The sequence below is a fragment of the Haliotis rufescens genome, unplaced genomic scaffold (genome assembly GCF_023055435.1).
Source record: "Haliotis rufescens isolate VD_foot unplaced genomic scaffold, xgHalRufe1.0.p SCAF_21, whole genome shotgun sequence".
In the NCBI taxonomy this organism is placed as follows: Eukaryota; Metazoa; Mollusca; class Gastropoda; order Lepetellida; family Haliotidae; genus Haliotis; species Haliotis rufescens.
In genome coordinates, this window is record NW_025963902.1 from 12,811,004 (window position 1) to 12,836,559 (window position 25,556).

Sequence of the window (25,556 nt, forward strand, 5' to 3'; positions counted from 1 at the left end):
AAGAACGTGTTTTCATTGGTTGATATTTACAGTACAGCCAATCAACGCTCTCGATTTCTACACTGAAAACAGAGAATATAAAATGTATTATTAGAAGCGAGTTTAGTTACGATTTGCGGGAGAACGAGAGAAGGAAAGAAGATGAACTTATACGATCATATCAAACAACTGCATCAAGCAGAGCTTTATGGCGATTTAAAACATTTGGTAATGATGTATTTAAATGCCCACGCGCACCAATTACATTTGCTTTGGCAACATTTTCCGTATAATCTGTTTTCACGTCAGGGATTTCTCTCATGAATAGCATTTTCATAAATTTTGGTCTAGACCTATTTTGTATTTTGAATTGCATTGATTTGAGTTTAATTTTTTCCTTCTCATATAGCAATAAAGTGTTTTACAAAAACAAATGCATTCCATTATTCAACAGATTACAGTCAGTGTAGCAGTATTGAAGGTTTTTTTATGTTATGGGTTCTGGATTGTCCAATGAGTTAATTTTTTTCTATGGGATAATCAAGAATGAAATATTGTTTTTTGAAACGGTAAAATATATAATAGAGTCAGGTTATTCAATGAGTTTAGAGTTCTAGTGTTTGTTTCAGTCCTCCTTTGTGCTGTCTTTATGTGACAACAGTGCAGAAGTGGAGGTACTGTCCCTTCCACAGAAATACCAGTGTCTTGTACACTTTGGTGACGCCTTGTACCACACAGAGGAGTTCAAGAAAGCCGAGGTAGGCCCGCTGCCTCATCTCTCTGGAAGCCAAAAATCGTATAATTTACAACACTGTAACAACATGCTCACAATTTACAAACTGTAACAACATGTTTACAATTTACAACACTGTAACATCATGCTTACAATTTGCAACACTGTAACATCATGCTTGCGATTTACAACACTGTAACAACATGCTTACAATTTACAACACTCTAACAACATAGTTAACCGTTAAATACTAGCATCCAGCGAAAGTAGACAGATGTTCACAATAAACTCTGACCCTGCCGAGTGTCCATTTGGATGACTAGTGACTAATAAACAAAACTAAACAGATCGTTGTTTTAGCTATAGTTTGTCTTATGCTGGACAGGGGCTTGTCTAAGGCATTGCAATTCACTGTGCAGAGTTGCATCCCTTAGATATATACATGTATCAGAAACCTATGTGAATTTGAATTAACTTGACTTGCCCAATACTTGATTTGCCCAGATTTGCCCTAGGTTTGTCATTTTATAGGTTTCACCACAGTAGTAACTGAAATTCTGTATAAACTCACTCACTCACTCACTCACTCACTCACTCACTCACTCACTCACTCACTCACTCACTCACTCACTGATTCACTCGTATATCATTGTAAACTAATATGAAGTAGCACAATCAAGTATGACTGATTTAGTCTTCATACTAATCATTGCTGATTAGCCTTCAGTATGTATTTCACATGATTACTGCCCCATATTCAGAAACAAACAGACCCGTGAAGATCCGGGGTAGAATAGATCTTCAGCAAGCCATGCTTGGTGTTAAAGGCGACTATGCTTGTCGTAAGAGGTGACTAACGGGATCGGGTGGTCAGGCTCCCTGACTTGTTTGATGCATGCCATCGATCCCTATTGCCTGGATCGATGCTCATGATGTCGATCACTGGATTGTCTTGTCCAAACTCGATTATTTACAGACCTCCATCATATAGTTGGAATATTGATTGGGTGGTCAGACTCGCTGACTTGGTTGATGCATGTCATCATATCCCAACTGCGTGGATCAATGCTCATAATGTCAATCACTGGATTGTCTGATCCAGACTCGATTGTTTACAGACCGCCGTCATATAGCTGGAATATTTGCAAAGAAAAAAAACAATTACACCGTTAGCCCTGTCCATGTCACATTGAATAGGATACATTGAGAATCGTCCAAGTGTCTTTTGATCTCAAATATACCAACACAAATCAATACAAGCTTAAAAGTCTGAGGTTTATCTTTCACATCATTCTTCAAAAGTTTCAGCTTGTAAACAGTAATAGGCAGGGTCTTCAGTGTAAAAAGTACAGCTAACCAGCTTCAGTGGCAGAGAGATTAGTGATGCCATTTGATTGTGACGTCATGGTAACCAATGAGGTCACAATGGTCCACAAAGCATTCTGATGCATTTCATTGTAGCAATATCTTCTAGCGATATAGACCCGTGAAGACCCGGGGTAGAATAGGTCTTCAGCAACCCATGCTTGCCGTAAAAGGTGACTATGCTTGTCGTAAAAGGCGACTAACGGGATCGGGTGGTCAGGCTCGCTGACTTGGTTGATGCTTGTCATCGATCCCAATTGCGTTGATCGATGATCATGTTATCAATCACTGGATTGTCTGGTCCAGACTCAATTTTTTACAGACCGCCATCATATAGCTGGAATATTGCTGAGTGTGGCGTAAAACAACAACCAAACCAAACCACACCAAATCTAGCGATATATCTCCTGTAGAAGCCAATTTTGGATAATAAATGTGTTTAACATGTTAAAGCTAACATTTCATTATATGTTTCAGAGTATATTCAGGAAATCTCTGCTCCTGAAGAAGGCTATCAACAAATCAAAAGGCAAATGTTCAGGATCAGCTGTGAGTTGAACAATAATGTTCCGACAAACAGGACTAGAATGACGACTGGTTAAGTCCTATTAATGGTTTCAGAGAAACACTCCTTCTTAATAAACTCGTGAAGATCTGGGGTAGAATAGGTCTTCAGCAACCCATGCTTGCCACAAAAGGCGACAAACGGGATCGGGGGGTCATGCTCGCTGACTTGGTTGATGCATGTCATCGATCCCAATTGCATGGATCAATGTTACAGACAGCCGTCATGTTGCTGGAATATTGCTGAGTGTGGCGTAAAACAACAAACCAAACCTAAAAACTTCTTTATGAAATGCTCATGATGCTGTGTACTCATCATTATACTTCATCAAATGATGGGTGGCAGAGTTGCGTCCCTTGGGCACGTCAAAAACCTATGATCGTTGGTTCAAATCTTGGTTTGCCCCGATTATGTTTCTAGGGTTGTCAGCACCATACCCATGCTCGTGGGTTTCAGCAAAATGGTAAACGTCTGAGACCTGCATCACAACAGGCTTTCCTCCCACATGAAATTGACACTCTGTGATATAACTGGAATGTTGTTCAAAGCGACGTTAAATCCAACTCACTAATTTTCTCGTTAATCACAGGTACTAACTGTAAAACATCTAACTTACTTATAAAAGACAACTTTATCTTAAATTAGGCCATCATTTGAGTATTTACAATGTCTGTGTGATGCCACACCCCTTCTTGTAGTGCAAGTAGTCGCAATAAACATGGCCGTCCAAAAACATAAGATGTCCGAAAATCTATGATCCGATGATATATATTACTTGGAATGGTTTACTTTTCAGGATGTCATCTCGGAAGTTGATGTCAAGTTCAAGCTATATCAGTGTCTATTCCAACAAAAACAAAACACAGAAGCCCTCAATGTGGTAAGTGGTCAACTCTTCATCACAGAGAGTGTATAGTGTACTAAACCTCCATGTATCTTGAGGAATGTTGGAACGAGGAATTAAGCAGGAACGTAATGGCCTCCTTGTAGGCATGGTTTGTGGCGTACAGTAATATTGATGTATTGCACAAGTAGCGTACAGTGGTATTGATGTATTGCACTAGTCACGTACAGTAATATTGATGTATTGCACTAGTGGCGTACAGTGGTATTGATGTATTGCACTAGTCACGTACAGTAATATTGATGTATTGCACTAGTGGCGTACAGTAATATTGATGTATTGCACTAGTGGCGTACAGTTATATTGATGTATTGCACTAGTGGCGTACAGTAGTATTGATGTATTGCATTAGTGGCGTACAGTAATATTGATGTATTGCACTAGTGGCTTACAGTAGTATTGATGTATTGCACTAGTGGCATACAGTTGTATTGATGTATTTCACTAGTGGCATACAGTAGTATTGATGTATTGCACTAGTAGCATACAGTAGTATTGATGTATTGCACTAGTGGCGTACAGTAATATTGATGTATTGCACTAGTGGCGTACAGTTATATTGATGTATTGCACTAGTGGTGTACAGTAGTATTGATGTATTGCACTAGTGGCGTACAGTAGTGTTGATGTATTGCACTAGTGGCTTACACTAGTATTGATGTATTGCATTAGTGGCGTACAGTAGTACTGATGTATTGCACTAGTGGCGTACAGTAATATTGATGTATTGCACTGGTGGCATACAGTTGTATTGATGTATTGCACTGGTGGCATACAGTGGTATTGATGTATTGCACTAGTGGCGTACAGTAGTATTGATGTATTGCACTAGTGGCGTACAGTAGTACTGATGTATTGCACTAGTGGCTTACAGTAGTGTTGATGCATTGCACTAGTGGCATACAGTAGTATTGATGTATTGCACTAGTGGCGTACAGTAGTATTGATGTATTGCACTAGTGGTGACAGTAGTAATGATTTATTGCACTTTTGTCGTACAGTTGTATTGATGTATTACACTTGTTGCGTACAGTAGTATTGATGTATTGCACTAGTGGCGTACAGTAGTACTGATGTATTACACTTGTTGCGTACAGTAGTATTGATGTATTGCACTAGTGGCGTACAGTAGTACTGATGTATTGCACTAGTGGCGTACAGTAGTGTTGATGAATTGCACTAGTGGCATACAGTAGTATTGATGTATGACACTTGTTGCGTACAGTAGTATTGATGTATTGCACTAATGGCGTTCAGTAGTGTTGATGCATTGCACTTGTAGCGTACAGTAGTGTTGATGCATTGCACTAGTGGCATACATAAGTGTTGATGTATTGCACTAGTGGCGTACAGAAGTATTGATGTATTGCACTAGTTGCATACAGTAGTATTGATGTATTGCACTAGTGGCATATAGTAATATTAATGTATTCCACAATGAAGTGCAATTTGGGGTGCAGGCAGGTCATCATAGTCATAAGAAACAAGATATTTATTTGCATAAGTCCAATCTTAAATTAAATGACAACTATTACTTCCTACTTGTCCTACCATACTGTATTGGTTACCAGAAGACTGCCACTGTTATGATATGTGGGGGTAGGTTACACAGTTACAGAAGTGTTTTTCAAGTATCTTAGCTGTGCTAATGTCTGTTTTATGTGTTTTAAGCTTGAGAGCATCAACACAAAGCAGCGCACTGCCAAGATCAACCTGGCGCTGGCCAAACTGTACCTGCGCGATGGACGAGACAGATCAGCAATGACTTGCTACAAGGAGGTCGTCAGGTGAAATATTGTTGCTACCCTGTGCCTGTTTGGTGCAATGGTGAATAACAGGAAGCATACGTCATGCATGCATAATGGGGTGGACGCATGAAGATCCGGGGTAGAATAGGTCTTCAGCACACCATGCTTGTAACTGATGACCATGCTTGTTGAGAGGAAAATAACGGGATCGGGTGGTCAGGCTCGCTGACTTGGTTGATGCATGTTATCATATCCCAGTTGTGTAGATTGATGCTCATAATGTCAATCACAGGATTGTCTGGTCCATACTCAACTTTTTACAGACCGCTGTCATATAGCTAGCATATTGTTGAGTGCAGCGTTAAACAACAAACAAACAAAACATAACAGCGTATAGATCACGGAGGATATACATCAAAGGCTGTTTACATCATGGGGTGCATGTATTACAGGGTGCATAGATGACAGAGTATAAATTAATAAGAGTCAGAGAGTATGTATATAATGTGTAGAGTTTAAGATGGCCGTTGGTCAATTTCAATTTGACAGATGGTTTGTTTAAGTAGTCAGATTTCTGACTGATCAAAAACCTGAGCAAGGAATCAATCATGCATTTCATAATTTCATAATTAAAAAGTAAATAGTAAGGATTATTTCTACTTACTGTTTTGATTTAATAAAACAATGTACAGCCATAAGAATAGTAGTTGAAGTTCTGAGCAGTGCGTGTCTTTGTATCATACTTTCTGTGTCATAGGAAATGCTGTCAGGAGCTATAGTGACTTTGTCAGGTGCTTTTGTTATTGGATGTTCATTGGCCCAGTCATCTAAGGCACCACGATTCGCAGTGCAGAGTTGCTTCCCTTGGGCACGCCAGAAACCATTGATTGGGGGATCGAATCCCGATTCTGCCCTGATTATGTTTCTAGGTTTGTCAGCACCATACCCGTGCTCGTGGGTTTCACTGAAGTGGTAAACGTCTGAGACTTGCATCACTTTGGGCTTTCCTCTCACGTTAAGCTGACACTGCGCGATATAACTGGAATACTGTTAAAAGTGGCGTTAAACCCAACTTACTCACTCACTCACTCACTCATTGGCAAGGCATTGTTAAGTCATTAAAGGCCTCTCCAAACAGAATGTTTGTTTTGTTTATCATGTTTATTTGACTTATTGAAATTTTGCCATTGACTTATTACATTGCTTGGGTCCAAGTCATTGACGTATATGCAGCTCTTTGTGAGGAAATCACTGGTATTTGTGTATTGACAGGGAGCATCCCCTGGCTCTGGAGGCAGCAGTGGGGTTGTTGACGCTGGGAATGAAGGGAGCGGATGTAGCCTCACTCATCATGAACAGTCTTCCCCACGGCACCAGCTGTGAATGGTAGGGAAGCTCACATCCACTGTGTTTTCATCAACAAATGTCATCTTATGCATGTTATGGTAAATGGACACGGATAGAGCGAACAAACGGATACAACAAACTGTTGCCATATCCCTGATTTATCTCCTATATATTATCATACAAAATTTACGTACACAACAAACTCTCGACAGCGAACTAACGTATACAGCAAACTGATACATGATCACCGACAATCCCAAATACCACTAATTAGTGTGTGTATAGCGAACTGAGAAATCTCATTCAGTGTCGAGTGTCACTGACCATTGGCTGTACGCAATCGGTGGTGAATCAACACAATCAGCGGTGACAATTCAACCTGGTTAAACTTGCTTGATGGTAATCTTACCTGAACACGTAATGAGTTTCTTATCAATCTGAGAAATGAATCTTTATGTGGACATGACCTAGGAACCAAGAGATTTTAAGCCTTTCAATTTTTATCCCCCCGGCTTCTAATGCGGGTGACCCATGAAGATCCGGGGTAGAATAGGTCTACTATGCTTGTCGTAAAAGGCGACTTAACAGGAGAGTGTGGTCAGGCTCGCTGACTTGGTTGATGCATGTCATCAATCCCAATTGCGTAGATTAATGCTCATGATATTAATCACTGGATTGTATGGTCCAGACTCGATTATTTACAGACCGCCGTCATATAGCTGGAATATTGCTGAAAATCTGAAAATTGGAAAGATTTTTCATCCAAACCTGGTACATGTAATAACCAGGGGCTGAAGTGGTGCCTTTTGCTATTTAGGAATTTTTCAAAATTTCATTTCCATGGAAACAAGTAGACTTAGCTGAAAAGGAGGTAGGTGTACTTTCCGGAGCAGAAATAAAAAACTTTTCAAGATTTTTCATCCACCTTGGTACATGTATTTATCAGGGGCTGAAGTGGTGCCTTTTGCTATTTAGGACTTTTTTTTTAAATCCTGTTTTCATGGCAACAAGTTTGACTTTGCCTCTGTTCGTAGTGGTGTGTTTGTCCCTACCACATCTCTTAAACTAATAGGTACTCTTTCTTGAAACTGTGCACACACAAAGACCAGGTTGTCAACTGGTGCCTGTTGCTATTATTTTTTCTGTTTCCATGGCAACAAGTTTGTTCATATTGGTGTGTATAGACATAGAAATACAAAGCTAGATTCCCAATTCCATGGTATTGTTTTGATAGCTCAATAACTACTCTTGTATACGGACAGACAGATAAGATAGAAATTCTCAAGTTGGACTTAAAGTAACTCTCAGATGTTTTGTTCTTTAAAATTTGTGGGGGCCGGGGGATTTGTCGTCTTCTGATTGCTCTTGTATGGAGTCGTAAACCAAGATTTAAAAAACTCATCGCAGTTGTGATGATGATGATGATGATACTGCTTATTTTCAGAGTAAAATATGACAATTAGAGCTTTTGTTTATTAACTTGATATTGTCGGATTGAAAACTTGCAGACCTGTCACCCCTATCACCAAGCAGACAGAATGACTATTTTGACTTTTTATGTTACTTTTGATCTGCTCTCTTGGAAATATGAATATGTCCTAATTATTTCAGGTTATCATCGTGGATCAAAGGTCACGCATATCTCTCATCTAAGGAGTATTCCAATGCAGTTCAGACATTCAGACACATGGAAACCAAGGTGGGTGGACTGATTGTTTACTGTACTACTGACATATAATATGTGAGTGAGTGAGTTGGGTTTATCTCCGCTTTTAACAGTATTCCAGTTATATCACGACGTGTCAGCTTAATGTGGGAGGAAAGCCCGAAGTTATGCAGGTCTCAGACGTTTACCACTTCAGTGAGATCCACGAGCACGGGTATGGTGCTGACAAACCTAGAAACATAATCGGGGCGAACCGTGATTCGAACCCACAATCATAGGTTTCTGGTGTGCCCAAGGGACGCAACTCACGACGCCTTTGCGGACTGGGCCACCCGTGCCCCCTATAATACATGAAAGAATTTTTGATTTTTCTTAATTACAGTAGGGCAGTGGGGTAGTCCGGTGGTTAAAGCGTTCGCTCGTCATGCCGAAGACCTGGGTTTGATTCCCCACATGGGTACAATGTGTGAAGCCCATTTCTGGTGTCTCCCCGCTATGATGTTGCTGGAATATTGCTGAAAGCAGCGTAAAATTATTCATTCATTATTCAAATGGTGTATGATAAATATAGTGGATAGAGCATCTGCCTGGACAGCAGTAGGTCCATGGTTCGCTACCCAACCATGTCATACCAAAAGTTAAGAGATAATACTTGTTGTTACCCTGCCTGGCACTCAGCATTAAGGGGATACAAAGACTGGTCAGCTCGGAGTCAGTATACTGTGTCTGAGGGGGAATATTCATGTTAAACTGCGGCATGGTATCTCAGTTACCTTGTGTCCTGTTCCAGACCTGTTTGAAGGACAATGTGCAGCTGTTGAACTGTGTCGGGGAGGCCAGGTTCTATGATGGCCAGTACAGTCAAGCCATGGCAGTCTTCCAGAGGGTAAGTAGTCACAACTTTTAATGTGAAGTTTCAGGGTATGAAACTCCCCAAAAATTCAGCCAGACCACAGGACTGGCTAGCTGAAATACTTGCCAGCCCTGACCAAAACCTGCCTGCCCACTATAACCATATGTTTCTCAGGATAAGCTAACGGGTTCCTTTTTGGTTACATTTTATCATTCATCTTTACATGTGAATTAATGCTTATCATCGGGAAATATTTTGAATATTTTCACATATGAAATATAACCCGACCGTCGGGCAGGGGGATTTGAAAATCTGGCAGCCCGAGTTGAAATCAACCCGTCTCGGACGGTCGGGCAGGCAGGTATTTCGAACACTGGAAGTTTACACTATATACAATGAGGGGTTGTCACATGACCGTGAAACTAACATTCATAACGTCACATCTTTACTTTTACTTACTACGTTTTTCACGAGATACTATTCTTGAAATGACGTAAACACCTACGAACTACTTCCACATTCCTGGGGAAACCCCTGGGAATTCCCCATCACGAATAATACAGAAACCTTGTTTCTGATCATTTCGATCCTTCGAATTTTCGCATCTATTGAGATAAGTCAGATTTTGACAGCATGCCCATTCAAGAATAAAATGCCTCTGTGGTCTTGTGGTAGAGCATCTGCCTGGAGAGCAGAAGGTCCGGGATTCAGCCGTGTCATACCAATAGACGTTAAAAGATGGTACTTGTTGTTATACTGTCTGGTGCTAGGCATTATGGGGCTAAAACAAGGACTGGTAGGCTCGGAGTCAGTATACTGTGTCTGAGTGGGGTATTCATGTTAAACTGCGGCATGGTATCTCAGTAGCCTAGCACTATAAATCAGCATCAGTCCGGACTAGTACAAGCAGCCACACACACAAGTGCAATAATCTTGGACACGACGTTAAACTCCATTTCATCTCACCATTGAAGAATATGCTTGCTACAACCCATCGCAAGCTCCGACGTTCATACAGTTTGGCCCTCACACTATGAACGTTCATACTCCAATGAACTGAAAGTGAAAGTCAATTCTTGATTATCTACAGTCTTATGTCTCCTCTGTTTTGATAAATATCTCATTCACTACCATTGTTTTGTTTGTGAGACCATTTTGAATGGCACGATACTTAAAATAACTCTCCAATCAGGAATGCGAAAACAATAGCTTGGTTTGCCGATCAAATGCCATGGAATCACTTGCTATTTATTTGTCTGTTTATGGAATGTATACTACTCAAAAGAAGTTACTCAAAAGGGTGTTCTTTATTTTGTTTGTTTCTTGCCGCACTCAGCAATATTGTAAATAATCGAGTCTGCACCAGACAATCCAGTGATTGATATCATGAGCATGGATCCACGTAATTGGGATCGATGACATGCATCAACCAAGTCAGATAGTCTGACCACCTGATCCTGTTTGTTGCCTCCTACGACAAGCATAGTCTCCTGTTAGGGCAAGCGTGGGTTGTTGAAGACCTATTCTACCTCGGATCTTCACAGGGTGTTCTTTAACTTCTTTTGAGTAGTATATATGGTCGTGCATGAGGTTAGTATTTCTGGTTCTGTTTTAGGTACATGCATTAGATCCACTTGTCCTGAAAAACATGGACCTGTACGCCTTCCTGCTTAAACGAGAAAAGAAATTCAAAGAACTACAAGGGTGAGACCAAGTCATTGTTCAAACACAGCCATTATTTGTTTGTAATCTAACACCGCACACGACAATAATTAGCTGCCAAGTGACTGATATTATGAGCACCATTCCACACAATCAGGGTATGGTGACATGCAGTCAACCAATCCTGACGATCTGTCCATTCAGCTCCCTCATATGACAAGGATAGATTCCTGGGGACCTATTCTAACAAGGAATCCCCATGGATAAAGCTTGTTGTTTGTAATGAAAATATTGAAATCGCCCAAATAGACATGGTGTTGACTCCGGTAAATTTGTATTACCTACGGGGCACGGGTGGCCCAGTTGCCTAAGGCTTTGCAATTTACCACAGAGTTGTGTCCCTTGGAGATGCCAGAAACCTATGATCGTTGGTTTGAATCCCAGTTCATCCAATTATGTTTCTAGGTTTGTCAGCACCATACCCGTGCATGTGGGTTTCACCAAAGTGGTAAATGTCTGAGACCTGCATCACTTCAGGCTTTCCTCCCACCTTAAGCTGACATGCCGTGATATAACTGGAATACTGTTAAAAGCGGCGTCTAACCCAACTCACTCACTCACTCACTCTAACACCCATGCATATTGATACATCCGATCAAATAAATCACGTCCAGTTCAAAGCACCATTTAACACAACTCACTTATATCACCTACAGATGTCTGGAAGCTGGTTTGTGTTTTGTATTGTTTTATATTTAACCTGTCTATCACAGCAACTGTTTGAAATATTTTGACTAATTATATATTCTTGATATTGCATTATTCAACAGGCTGGCTCAGCAGCTCATGTGCATCTCCGATGGCGCCACAGAACCGTGGGTTGCCATGGGTTACTATTCTCTCATGTGCATCACAAAGCCCAAAGAGAGAGCTGCAAGAGCGGTCTACTTTGCTCAGAAGGTAACCATGCTCTCTGTACTTATTGCTGGTAGGTCTAACAAAGTGTAGACCCGTGAAGATCTGGGGTAGAATATCTCTTCAGCAACCCATGCTTGCCGTAAAAGGCGACTATGCTTGTCGTAAGAGGCGACTAACAGGATCGGGACTCGCTGACTTGGTTGATGCATGTCATCGATCCCAATTGCGTGGATCGATGCTCATGTTGTCAATCACTGGATTGTCTGGTCCAGACTCGATTATTTACAGACCACCGTCATACAGCTGGAATATTGCTGAGTGCGACGTAAAACAACAAACCAACTAACAAAGTGTGACAGCAGCTGACATACAATGGGGCCACGTGTGACCTGTTCCATGATCGTCGTGGCTGTCGATCAAACTATTTGAACAAGATGCCAAAGGTCACAACCTAACTTGTTGTAATCTGAAACTGACTGGCAATATGTAACAGTCAGATGGCCTCTTGAAAATGTGGATTTTTAATTCTAACTACAAAACCTTTTTTTTCACATACTTGAAGATGTGGGGTAGAATAAGTCTTCAGCAACCCATGTTTGCTGTAAAAGGCGACTATGCTTGTCGTAAGAGGCGACTAAAGGGATCGGGTTGTCAGACTCGCTGACTTGGTTGATGCAGGTCATCGATCCCAATTGTAAGGATCGATGATGCTCATGACATCAATCACTGGATTGTCTGGTCCAGACTCAATTATTTACAGACCGCTGTAATATAGCTGGAATATTGCTGAGTGTGGCGTTAAACAACAAAGAAATTGTTTAGGTGAGTTTGCATTTTCCTGAAATAAAAAAGGGCATAAAATGTGTATAAACAGGTCTGAAATGCTCTAATTGAATTCCAACACAGAGTTATGAAAATCGACCCCTTTAAAAAGCTGTATAAACAAGAGGTCACCCTCACTGTACAAGCCAGAATTTTCTTATGCCTCCAGCCCTATAGACCAGTAGATATGAAACCAGAAACACTGCTTCTATTTTAACTTCTCACTCAGTACTACCTATGTTTCCTTTGTGACGAGGGGGGCACAGGTGGCCCAGTCATCTAAGGCGCCGCGATTCGCTGTGCAGAGTTGCATCCCTTGGGCATGACAGAAACCTATGATTGTGGGTTCGAATTCCGGTTCGCCCCAATTATGTTTCTAGGTTTGTCAGCACCATACCCGGGCTCGTGGGGTTCATCGAAGTGGTAAATGTCTGAGACCTGCCTCACTTCGGGCTTTCCCCCCACATTAAGCTGACACGGCATGATATAACTGGAATACTGTTAAAAGCGGCGTTAAACCCAACTCACTCACTCACACCTTTGTGACGATGTTGTGGTCCATGTTGCAGTGTTGTTGTTGTTGCAGGCGTACCAGATAGATCCCCGGTCTATACAGGCCCTCATCCTCAAGGGTACAGCGCTACTGGAGCTGAAGAAGATCCAGGATGCCACGCTTCACTTCCTGGAGGCTGTTCGACTCGCTCCACATCGATTTGAAGCTTACAACGGTAAACACGGAACATATCCTGCCTCTGTGTTGTTGTGTATGCCATCCATCCTACATCACAGGACCCGTGAAGATCCTGGTTAAGAGTAGGTCTTCAGCAACCCATGCTTGCCGTAAGAGGCAAACATGCTTGTCGCAAGAGGCAACTAACGGGATTGGGTGATCAGGCTCGCTGACTTTATTGATGCATGTCATCGTATCTCAGTTTGCGTGGATAGATGCTCTTGCTATTAATCACTGAATTGCCTGGTCCAGACACGGCGTAAAACAACAAACACACACTCATTTATTACAGTGGCTTGAAATGTGTCTGCAGGCCCTGGCCCTGGAACCTGGTGGACGATAGTGTGAACATCTACATGTTACCGTGGCGACAAAGATATGGGTCATTTAGATTAGAAGCAATATTCCATCATCAATTTTTTTTTTAAAGTCTGAATTTCACAGCAGTTTGAGAGTGGGTATAATATCTGTGAAATATGGAAATGACATGAATTTGTCTGTAGACATAGGTATTGTGTGTTTCAAGACATAGGGGTCGGTGGTGTGGACTTGTGGTTAAAGCGTTCACTCGTCATGCCAATAGCCCTGGTTCGATTCACTACATTGGATCATGTCTGGTGTCCCTTGCCGTGATTTTGCTGGAATATTGCTAAAAGCAGTTTAAAATCATACTCACTCACTCACTCACTGTAGGCATTGTATGATTTAAATGTGACATAAAACACAAGGGACTTTTTTTTTATAGTAATGCAGGATAAAGATGTCCTTACAAGGAATACAAGTCTCTTTTTAAAATCGGTGTCTTTTTCAGGTCTGATCGAGTGCTACCTTTCCAACAACAAAATCAAAGATGCTCTCACCTGGGCGGGCCGGATGATACGAACACACGGGAACAGTGCCAGAACATTCACTGTACGTTTATGGTGACAGTAGTGCAGTGTTTGTGACAACTAAGTCACTGTTTTATGGCAAATTACACACATTTCATCTCATGACAGTATAAGGTATAAGTGGCCCTTGCTTGGGGCTCTCCTCCAAGTTAAACGGCCGGTAGGGTAGCCTATTCACTAAAGTGTTCGCCCTCACACCGAAGGCCCAGATTTGATTCCCCACATTGGTACAATGTGTGAATCCCATGTTGCTGGAATATTGCAAAAAGTGGCGTAAAACTATACTCACTCACTCCTCCCACATAAGCTCACACAGTTAAAACATGTTAAATACAATTCTGTCACTCAGTCATTCCCTGCAGTTGGAATTCCGGGTTAGAATAGGTCCCCAGCAACCTATAGATGAGTTGACCAAAAGGATCGGGTGGTCAGACACTGTGACTTAGTTGATAGCTCGTGCTCATACCCTCAATCATAGCTCACAATATCAATCTCTGGACTGTTTGATCCAGACACGTTTATTTATAGGCTTGGTCAAGTAGCTGAAATATTGCTGAGTGCGGAGTTAAACTACAAACAGACAAACATTGTTTGCTGTTCATTATCTGCATGGACCCATGAAGATTCCGGGTTAGAATAGGTCTTCAGCAACCCATGCTTGTTGTAGAAGGTGACTATGCTTGTCGTAAAAGGCGACTAACGGGATCGGGTGGTCAGGCTCGCTGACTTGGTTGGTGCATGTCATCGATCCCAATTGCGTGGATCGATGCTCATAACATCAATCACTGGATTGTCTGGACTCGATTATTTACAGACCGCTGTCATATAGCTGGAATATTGCTGAGTGCAGTGTAAAACAACCAACCAACCAACCAACCAACCATTATCTGCATGAACAATTGTGTAGAGAACCACTTCTGTTGGACCAAACTTGGTTTATTTCACTAGACTATTCACCATGTCTTGAGGGACATTGTCTCAGCAATATTCCAGCTATATTATGGTGACTTGTGAATATTCGAGTCTGAACAAGACATCCATAAGTGATACAACGTTCCATGCTGTCAGATACCAGACATGAAACCAACCAAGTCACTGAGCCTGACGACCCCTGAAGATTCCGGGGTAGAATAGGTCTACAGCAACCCATGCTTGCCGTAAAAGGTGACTATGCTTGTCGTAAAAGGCGACTAACGGGATCAGGTGGTCAGGCTCGATGACTTGGTTGATGCATTTGCGTGGATCGATGCTCATGATATTAATCACTGGTTTGTCTGGTCCAGACTCGATTGTTTACAGACCCCCGTCATATAGCTGGAATATTGCTGAGTGCGGTGTTAAACAACAAACCAACCAACCAACCAACCACTAAGCCTGACTACTCATCCAGTAAATCCCTTGTACGACAAGCATATAGATTGCTGGTGACCTACTCTAACCTGGAATTGCCACAGGGTCACTGGAAATGTTCAATACAGTGTTGGGGAGTATACTGCCTAAATATTGCTGAGTGTTGTTGCATAGTCAATACTAATTTGTATATCGTTGCTAACAATAGATCTGAAAATATACCAATAGGTAAAGTGATTTAGTTTTATTATTTGAGAGTTGTTCTTTTTTCAGTTGTATGCTTCAGTGTTGTCAAAAGATCCAAATATGATATCCAAGGTAGGTAACTCTCCTCTACTCACTGATAGCCCATGTATGTCCCATGCTTTCATGTATAGCTTGCAGCAGATGATTCAGAGAGTAAGTAATTACACTGTGTCCAAATTCTTACTGTAAAACACCCCACAATCACAGTACCTGTGAGGACCAGTTGATAGTTTTGACAAGATTTGAATGTCACGTGTATCTTCAATCTCATGTTATGCAGGGGATATTCATCCCCCAGCCAAGGATAAGGATTAAAGGTCAAACTGCATATACCGTATTCGACGTAATAAGCACCCAGGGTGCTCTCAAAATTAGAAATAGGGGGCTCTTATTAGAATATTATTTTGGTGAAAAAAGATAAATTTCGTGGTTTCTGTTGACAGCCTGAAATGTGTCTGTACGACAAATATATTTTCCCAGAATTTAATTGCCCATAATTAAGGGTGCATATAACACACGAGTGTGCATTATAAGCGAATAAATTAGTCTTGTGTACATTGATCAATCGGAAGGGGTGCTAATTGGGATTGTTCACCAGCAAATATATCAGCAAATATCGACGTCGGCGCTTATTAGAGCGGGGCGCTTATTACGTCGAATACGGTACTCTTTGAATATTGTTCTAGGGCTGATTTCTGATTACAAATAACAATTGTTGAGAAATTTGATTGACAGGTTGTAGAAGTGTGATGTGTCTGTACATGTGTAGTATCTCAACCTTTCATAATGAACAGAAACATGTCTTGACTAAACATATAGGTTATTCCCCCTGAATTCTCACATTGAGTCAGTGTTCACATACTTCAAACATGGCCGCCGAGAGAAGCGATCAGGCATGCATCTCTATATATAGTAGCGAGAGTTATACTCTCAAACCTCTGAGCCTGCATGAGATAGTCTCGAACCAATAGCTCTTACACGATACATTATAACATGTAAGATAATGTATGGTTGTATTCAGGCGAAGCCCTATCTTGAGAAGGCGATGAAGATGGATCCGTCATCCCTGGACCCTGTGTACAACATGTGTGAGATCCTGGCCCAGGAACAGCAGCATGACCGGGGCATAGAACTGTGAGTGGAGACACAGTACTTTTGTTTCACCCTCGAGAGTCTCTCAGATGTTGCAAGCCACCGTCAACAGGTTGAATGGTGTCTGTTGTGGTTGAACCTCCATAATATGGTTGAATGATGTCTGATTATGTGTTGCGAGCCTCTGTGAATAGGTTGAATGATGTCTGATTATGTTTTGCGAGCCTCAATGAATAGGTTGAATAATGTCTGATTATGTGTTGCGAGCCTCTGTGAATAGGTTGAATGGTGTCTGATTATGTGTTGCGAGCCTCTGTGAATAGGTTGAATGGTGTCTGATTATGTGTTGCGAGCCTCTGTGAATAGGTTGAATGATGTCTGATTATGTGTTGCAAGCCTCTGTGAATAGGTTGAATGATGTCTGATTATGTGTTGCAAGCCTCAGTGAATAGGTTGAATGATGTCTGATTATGTGTTGCGAGCCTCAATGAATAGGTTGAATGATGTCTGATTATGTGTTGCAAGCCTCCATGAATAAGTTGAATGATGTCTGATTATGTGTTGCAAGCCTCTGTGAATCGGTTGAATGATGTATGATCATGTGTTGCAAGCCTCCATGAATAGGAGGAATGGAACATCCACACATTGTGAAACCCCCATGTACACTTTTTTAGAATGTTAGAAATAGTTAATTAAGCTAGAAGGTATCACATGAATGTAGGTTGCTTATTAAAAGTAGTTCCTGCTAGGTGGCCTTTTTTTGCAGATTTTATTACCGTGTTTATCAAACTTGTTTACTGCATCCCTGACACTATGATGAAAACACTCAACACTCGTGTACTGATCGCCATCTCGTCCTCGTCCTGCAGCCTCCAGAAGCAGCTAGAGAGTCACTCGACAGGCCGACTGCATCAACTTCTGGGGGACTTCCTGGCCCAGACCAACAGGATCCAGGAGGCCATGGACCAGTACATCATCACCCTCACGTAAGTGCAGCAGCAGGGGCCCAGTAGTGTGGCTGGTGAGTGAGTGAGTATGGTCTTACGCCGCTTTTAGCAATATTCCAGCAATATCACGGCGGGGGACACCGGAAATGGGCTTCACACATTGTACCCATGTCGGGAATCGAACCCGTGTCTTCGGCGTGACGAGCGAACGCTTTAACCACTAGGCTACCCGACCTCCCCAGTAGTGTGGCTGGAGTGTGATAATAATAATTATAATTTATGCATTTGTATAGCGCAGCATTCACTGTGCATAAGTGCTCTGTGCGCTGCAATGAAACTTATAGTCAGTGGGAGTGTTTTTTGAACAGGTGGGTCTTGATGGGTTTTTTGAAGTAGGAGAGTGATGAGGAAGTCTTTATGGAGAGAGGGTGTTCATTCCACTTGGAGCTTGCTGTGTATGCGAAGGATCGCATGCCGAATGATAATGTCTTGACAGGTGGCACTGTTAGAAGGAGCTGGTTTTGGGACCTTCTTGTAAGGTGGAATCAGTTCTGTCAAGTAGGCTGGAGCTAGATGGTTGACACATTTGTAGGCAAAGAGAAAAAGTTTGTAGTCAAGTGTATGTACAAGCTTGCAATTCTGTGATCCTGTAGATCCTTGTGTCTCAAGCCTCCATGAACAGGTTGAATGATGTCTGTTGCAGGATGGAGCCGCTTAACGTGAAGGCTCGCGAGGGAATCGAGCGGCTGGAGAAGGACAACGACATGGGGCTTGAGGGAGGCTACGATGTGGAGGTCGAGATGGGGGGAAGTGACAATGATGTGAGTGATGACGATGTCATCTGAATAAATGTCAGTGGTCATCAAGTGAATTCATTCTATTTGTAAATACATACTCAGTACAACTCTAAGAAAGATATTATGCAAATGTCAATGAAGGAATCTTTTTGCCACAATAGAGAACTTCATCTCAGTGTTAGTCATAGGAAATTGTTCTTGTTGACCTAAAAATTTGGTAATCTTGGGTATGCTAGTTATGATCCACTTGTCTGAATTGAACTGTCAGTTAATGTAATTTAAGTCATTATGTCTGTCCGTGCATCTTTTAAAATAATGTCTCTTAATAATTGTATCACAGATGACTGTCATATATTGTTATTGGTCCAACAAATGAAGACGTATGTTCTGTGAACATCATATACTAGTTTATTGTCACCACATCCTCTTGCCATCTGTCTGTCGTTGGGATCTTGAACAAAGGGCTTGACTTAGATATATTTCTATTAGGTTCCTTGTGTCGGAGGTATGTTGGTGTAGATTTGATACCTTTCATTGACCTATCAGATTCAAGTACCCTCCAATGCCAATAGAAATTGGAGATGCCCCATATTTGGGTTTCAACTTAATGTTAATGTCTTGATTGATCAAATATTTAGTCACACCTGCTAGTCGCCGATCACATAATGTTTATCAACTTTGTAAATGTCTTCAGTGCCAAATGCCAAGTTTTATTCATATTCAGGATGGAGAAGAATATTAAGAAGCATTCATATGCTGTGAGAAAACATGGGGTTGGGTTCTTTTAGACCCATTTAACATTGTTTTCAACCAGTCAGATTGAGCACACATTCACATTTTACACTATGGTATCAAACCCCATTCAATAACTCACTCACTGAAGACATACAAGAGAGTGTATGGTAGCTCCCCAATATTGCACATAATGTCAGAAAGATGGAGTGTAAAAACGTTTTATGACCGTTACGACGTCATGCTATTGTTGTTTTGAGCCAGGAATTCACTGGCCATTCTGAACAAACTATAGATTATTATGCAAAATTATTGTGATACCATGACATGGCTTATGTCATAGAATTGACTCGAATCTGTTGAATTTGGATGTGGAATGAACTCATCCCTTCTAGGAATCAACAGATTCTCATGAATTTCCCATTACATAACATATGTTGATCAGTTGAAGTGACAAGACCTCGCTTTGCTTCATTGTTGTCACATTGTTCATGACGTCACAAATAGATGACATCTGTTCATCTGATTGATAGGCAGACTCAATGATCAAAATTAAGCATGAAAGTCAAGGGATCCCTGCCATATCCCAATTTTTGAAAAATTTGGTGGGTCCTCGGATTCAAGTACCGTATTCGATGTAATAAGCGCCCAGGACGCTCTCAAAATTAGAAACAGGGGGCTCTTATTAAAATATTATTTTGGTGAAAAAAATCAGAGTTGAAAGTTAAATTTCATGTTCATGTACGACAGATATATTTTTCCAGAATTTAATTGCCCATAATTAAGGTTGCATATTACACACGAGTGCGTATCATACGCGAATAAATAAGTCTTGTGAACATTGATCAATCGGAAGGGGTGCTAATTGGGATTGTTCACTAGCCAATATATTCGCAAATATGACCGTGGGCGCTTATTAGAGCGGGGCGATTATTACTTCGAATACGGTATTATTGGAGCAAACCTCAAGAACTCAAGAACCCCAGAACCCCTCCTAATTTCAAACCCCACTTACTTCCGCGAAAGGTTCATGCGATTTTCTTCATTTCAAGTGCAGATTTATGCAAAGTGTGCAGACTGGTTTTACATTTATGACACCATAAATACAAAAAATAGTAAATTCAATTCCTATGAATAAATATGTCAACAATATCAACTTCCTAGACTGTACGAAATCGGTGACATCATTTGGAGCGATAATGTAACAGAAGCCCTGCCCATTTTATTATCAGGAAACCACAGTCCATTTATTTATTTATTTATTTGTGTTTATGGAAACAAATGCATAAAAATTGCTTGGTTAGCCATTCAAATGTCACAGAATCACTTGCATTTTATGTATTTCGTCTTCTTAAAATCACAAGGAGTAATATACTACTCAAAAATACTTAAGGATCACCCGATTCTTTCATATTGCTACCGTATTCGACGTAATAAGCGCCCCTCTCTAATAAGCGCCCACGGCGAGATTTGCTAATATATTGGCTAGTGAACAATCCCAATTAGCACCCCTTGCGACCCCTATTCGCATATAATACGCACTTGTGTGTTATATGCACCCTTTATTATGGGCAATTAAACTCTGGAAAAATATATCTGTCGAATATAAACATTTCAGGCTGTCAGCATAAACCACGAAATTTATCTTTCAACTCTGTTTTTTTGTGGGTTTTTTCACCAAAATAATAGGGGCGGTCGGGTAGCCTAGTGGTTAAAGCGTTCGCTCGTCACGCCGAAGACCCGGGTTCGATTCCCGACATGGGTACAATGTGTGAAGCCCATTTCTGGTGTCCCCCGCCGTGATATTGCTGGAATATTGCTAAAAGCGGCGTAAAACCATACTCACTCACTCACTCACCAAAATAATATTCTAATAAGAGCCCCCTATTTCTAGTTTTGAGAGCGCCCTGGGCGCTTATTACGTGGAATACGGTATAGCTAATCTGTCATGGCATGAAAGAATCGGGTGATCCTTCACTTTTTTTTAGTAGTATCTAAAGAATAACCGATTTGAAACTCAGAATTACAGAATTTCTGTAGCTCGTGAATGAATTCTGTAAGTCATCGCCAGACAGTCAGGTGTTACATCATTCATTATGACGGGACAGGAACTCCATGATTCCTTGTATCTCATTGGTTATTGTCTAATTGTGTGTTCTGTTTGCAGGCTGACTTTGAAGGCAGTGACATGGAGAGCACATGGTCAGAGACCGACTTCAGTTAACATAGGCTCAATGCTAGTCCTTTTCCCAGTGCTAGTGCTGTGTGTGATCCCTGCATAAAGGGATGGAAATTAACTGAAAAACCAAACAAGCTCACGGGGCTAGGATTTGTTCAATCTTATTAAAATCAGATCTTTGTTCTCGCTACCGCTAAACAAAGATCTGAGGACATCCCATTACGAGTCACGTCAGAACGACCTTTCATCCAACCAATCATAGCGTCGCTTACCAGATCCTGAAAGTGACAGTCGGAATGTGATTTCTAATCATGCAGCCTCGAAATATTTAACAGAGGGTATTCCGAACGACAATTACGGGTTTTATGATTATATCCATACAATCTAAGCCATCCATAAGCCGTTCCAGAATGTTGTTTTGGTCAGTTTTAACTTTTGTAATCAAGAATACGTAAAAATATGTTTCGAAGCGAAGTCGCCAGTTTGAAACTAGTGCCGTAAAGCTCGAGAAAGCTGCCTTCTGAATGGCTAATGTCGGTCAATGTTCGCGAAAGGTCGTTCTGACATGACCCGTAATGGGATGTCCTCAGATCTTTGTTTAGCGGTAGCGAAAACTAAGATCTGATTTTAATGAGATTGGGATTTGTTCTGCTGGCCCTGCAAGAGATTACTAGCGCTTATAAAAATTAAAAAGAGTTTCACGCTAAAATAAATAACAGTCTTGGTTCTCAGGCACCGCCACACATAAAGTCCGTCGCAGGTTCGTTTTTATTTCCATTTTCAAAAAAATATAAAAATCCTTATACTTGATAACAATACGATCCAATATAGCACGCAGTTACTTCCCATGTTTACTTTACATGTGCAGTGCTTTACTGCGTATCTCGCGTTATGGTCATGGCGGCAATAGGTGTTTGTATGATTGTTTTCCCAAAGGCCCTTTCCCAGGTTGATGGAACACTACTGTTTATTTGGTTACATAGCAGTGTGAACAAGCCACACACAAAAGAAACACCGCCCGCCTCACTATATTTTAAAAAATCGTTGCCTGAGAACCAATTCTTTTATTTTTTTAAGTCCAAATATCAGTCTTTACCGACTTGAAAGGTTGTGCCAAATGTCTAGCACAATGATTTGACAAGGGGAATCAAGAGGATATGTGAGTCAAACATGTGTAAAAAAAACTTAGGGCTTGTAGCATAATCTGTTAGCCCGAGGTAATTTCTAAGAGCCTTGGGCCTATGGGCAAGGGTTAATTTCCATCCCTGCAGCATACAGGCATAAAATGGCAAATCAAAACAGCATATTGTTAGAACTTACATCTCAGCTGCTCAACCAGTAATAGACACTTAAACTTGTAAATTATTGGGTTATCTTCGCCTGTGTCTGTTTTGTAGATGTTTAGTTTGTCTCAGTTGCTGGTATGATTGCATTTATTAGATTGTGTGGTACCTTTTTCCATAAGCTTCAGGAACCAAATGGTTAAACATGTTAAATGCATGCTGGTTTTACAGTATGTTATTGTTGTACATCTGACATCTGCAAGGCCCTTTTATTTTTTGTTTGTTGGTTTACACGACCCCCCAACACAGCCTCTTTCAACTCTTACAACTGGTGGGGGCCCTTATTCCTGATGCAAGGGAGTTTACTGACTACAAAAGTCCACTTTCCGCCCTTGCTGATCTATGATGAAATTTTGTGGCTCGATCGTAGCGCCGCCTGTGGCAATTAGGAGTTATGTCCCTTCTATATCCCTCCTATTGACCAATCAGATTCCACCTATCATATCACAAACAGTCAAGACGATCTGATCCGTGATCAAGATCTATGGTGTAATAGAACAGAACGGGTCTTACCTCGCGAAGTGGATCAAATCTTTTGAGCACCATGATTAAAAACATGAAAGATTGGGTCGACGCTTAGTTGATGGTACCCATCCTTTGCAAATCCATGTTTATGAACCGGATGTCTTTATTCGGTGAGCGATTTTGGTTGGACTGTGCATAAACTTGTTCGTCCAGCCTAAATATAACTCCATAGTTCCAGTTTAGTTTGGCAAGGGTGGAAACTGGACTTTTACAGTCAGTTTAATCCCTTGCCTCGGGAAGATGGGAGACCCCTGACACAGCATTAGAGTCAGCAATTTAAATCCTGATAGAGACACTTATTAATATTCTCCCCAAATTTTCACTGCAGATATTTGTGGCTGTAGTTAAAGATCATAGAATCTGCTGAATGTAGTGTCACCTGTCAAAGCTAAGCTAATATTCTGCCATGTTAAAACCTGTTTCTTTATCATTCATTGCTGGAGGGAGCACGGGTGGCCCAGTCGTCTAAGGCACCGCGATTCGCTGTGCAGAATTTGCGTCCCTTGGGCACGCCAGAAACCTATGATTGTTCGGTTCGAATCCCAGTTCGCCCCGATTATGTTTCTAGGTTTGTCAGCACCATACCCGTGCTCGTGGGTTTCACCAAAGTGGTAAACTGCATCACTTCGGGCTTTCCTCCCACATTAAGCTGACATGCCGTGATATAACTGGAATACTGTTAAAAGCGGCGTTAAACCCAACTCACTCACTCACTCATTGCTGGAAAGTTCATTTGGAAGTTGACCATCTTCCCGAGGCAACAGCATCCACTAGCCTTTTGTATCAAAGTCTTGTTGCCACACCAAGCCCACTTTCCTGTGCTCAAATCAACATACACGACTGGTACACCTTCGTATGAAAGTGATTAGCCGCTGCCTGGCTGTGTTGACACAAATTTGTCTTTTCATTTTTTAACCCCCCACCCCCCCTCAACGATTGCCTATGTTTTTGTGTCAGGGATAAAATCGTGAATGTTTTCGTTATGTGACCGACTAGGCCGTCGCCTATGATAGTCGCTTTATGAGACAAGAACAGCTGATTGGATGTCGCGTTTCTTTACAAGGGGCACAACTCGTGATATACGTAAGGCGGTGCCTGGGTCGAGCCCAGAAAAGTGGCCTTGATGTGGCAAGGGAAGAAACTAGGATTTGATAAAGGCTGGTGGACACGCTTGCATGAGGGAAGATGGAAGTGGACCTGCTTCATTGAACAGGGGACAAAACAAATTTGAAACCAACAAATGCAAAATAAAAGGCCTTGTTGATACTTGTTTTAGTGGTCACATTAATTGTTGATGTCTGCAGTGTCAGGAATCATAGTAGTTGAATTGAATATGAAGCTGAATTTGAAATAGTTTCTCCATCTTTGGTATATATTACATCTGTACGGATGTATGGAAACCTGTTTGGGCCATAACAGTTTGTTTTCAATTTCTCTTTAAAATTAAGGATAAAATTGAAATTAAAAATTCTTGATATTCCTTGTATTTTGAAAATTCAAGATACTTTGTTGAAATTTCCTCATACTATGTTGAAAATTGAAAATACTTAACTTGTAATTTCAAGTGCACTAACAATGTTTAATTTTCTTGAAAAAAAAAGATATGGTCCTAATGGGTTTCCATACATCTGTTTCCATAGAACTGCCAGAGTTTTTCATTTGAGATAATCAAAGATATGCCTGATCAAACATTGCATTTATGTAGACATATACAGAGTTACAATATCATTCAGGTTCTCAGACCTATCATTGTATCAACATCGGTGAAAGAACCCCCAATTGATAGCAGTTCATTTCAACATCAAGACATTTCCCTGCACATATTTATCTTTGTTCGTTGCCTAGGAAACATTGTATTTTCATCCTAACAGCATTGCATATGGTTTTAGTTATGTTTGAATAAGAATTTAATGTCAATATGTTGTCAAGGTTAGAGGAAGGTAAGGTTAGGTATAATTCTTCACGTTATAGGCAATTTTGTTTGACTTAGTCACAGAGGTGCATAGGGAAGGGTTGACGGTCAGAGTATTTGTGATGATCATTATTCGAAATATATATGCTTTTGTCCTGCATTTATTCTGTTAGGAACCGACCAGTTTCTCTTTGAGGGCATCGTCAATACTTTCAGATTTTGAATACCCTACGTTCCCCCTGTTAATGCTT

At 41.0% G+C, this 25,556-nt stretch overlaps 1 protein-coding gene across 1 annotated transcript; it reads left to right on the top strand.

The window, feature by feature from the left end:
* Positions 1–106: 106 nt before the first annotated feature.
* Positions 107–21,792, top strand: LOC124117351 (anaphase-promoting complex subunit 7-like). The gene is made up of 17 exons (XM_046479174.2): positions 107–207; positions 609–737; positions 2,555–2,626; positions 3,439–3,522; positions 5,218–5,333; positions 6,567–6,680; positions 8,253–8,340; positions 9,098–9,193; positions 10,776–10,864; positions 11,653–11,782; positions 13,149–13,290; positions 14,104–14,204; positions 15,806–15,850; positions 16,800–16,912; positions 17,740–17,856; positions 18,521–18,638; positions 21,514–21,792. The coding sequence occupies exons 1-17, from the start codon at positions 142–144 to the stop codon at positions 21,568–21,570; spliced, it is 1,677 nt and encodes a 558-aa protein (XP_046335130.1). The 5' UTR covers positions 107–141; the 3' UTR covers positions 21,571–21,792.
* The last annotated feature ends 3,764 nt before the right edge of the window (positions 21,793–25,556 follow it).

What these genes read in the sequence shown, in the direction of transcription:
- LOC124117351 (XM_046479174.2), top strand. Translation starts at nt 142, where the DNA reads ATGAACTTATACGATCATATCAAACAACTGCATCAAGCAGAGCTTTAT. An exon ending in TCGATTTGAAGCTTACAACG is followed by an intron (nt 13,291 to 14,103) that starts GTAAACACGGAA and finishes TGTCTTTTTCAG; the next exon opens with GTCTGATCGAGTGCTACCTT. An exon ending in CAGTACATCATCACCCTCAC is followed by an intron (nt 17,857 to 18,520) that starts GTAAGTGCAGCA and finishes TGTCTGTTGCAG; the next exon opens with GATGGAGCCGCTTAACGTGA.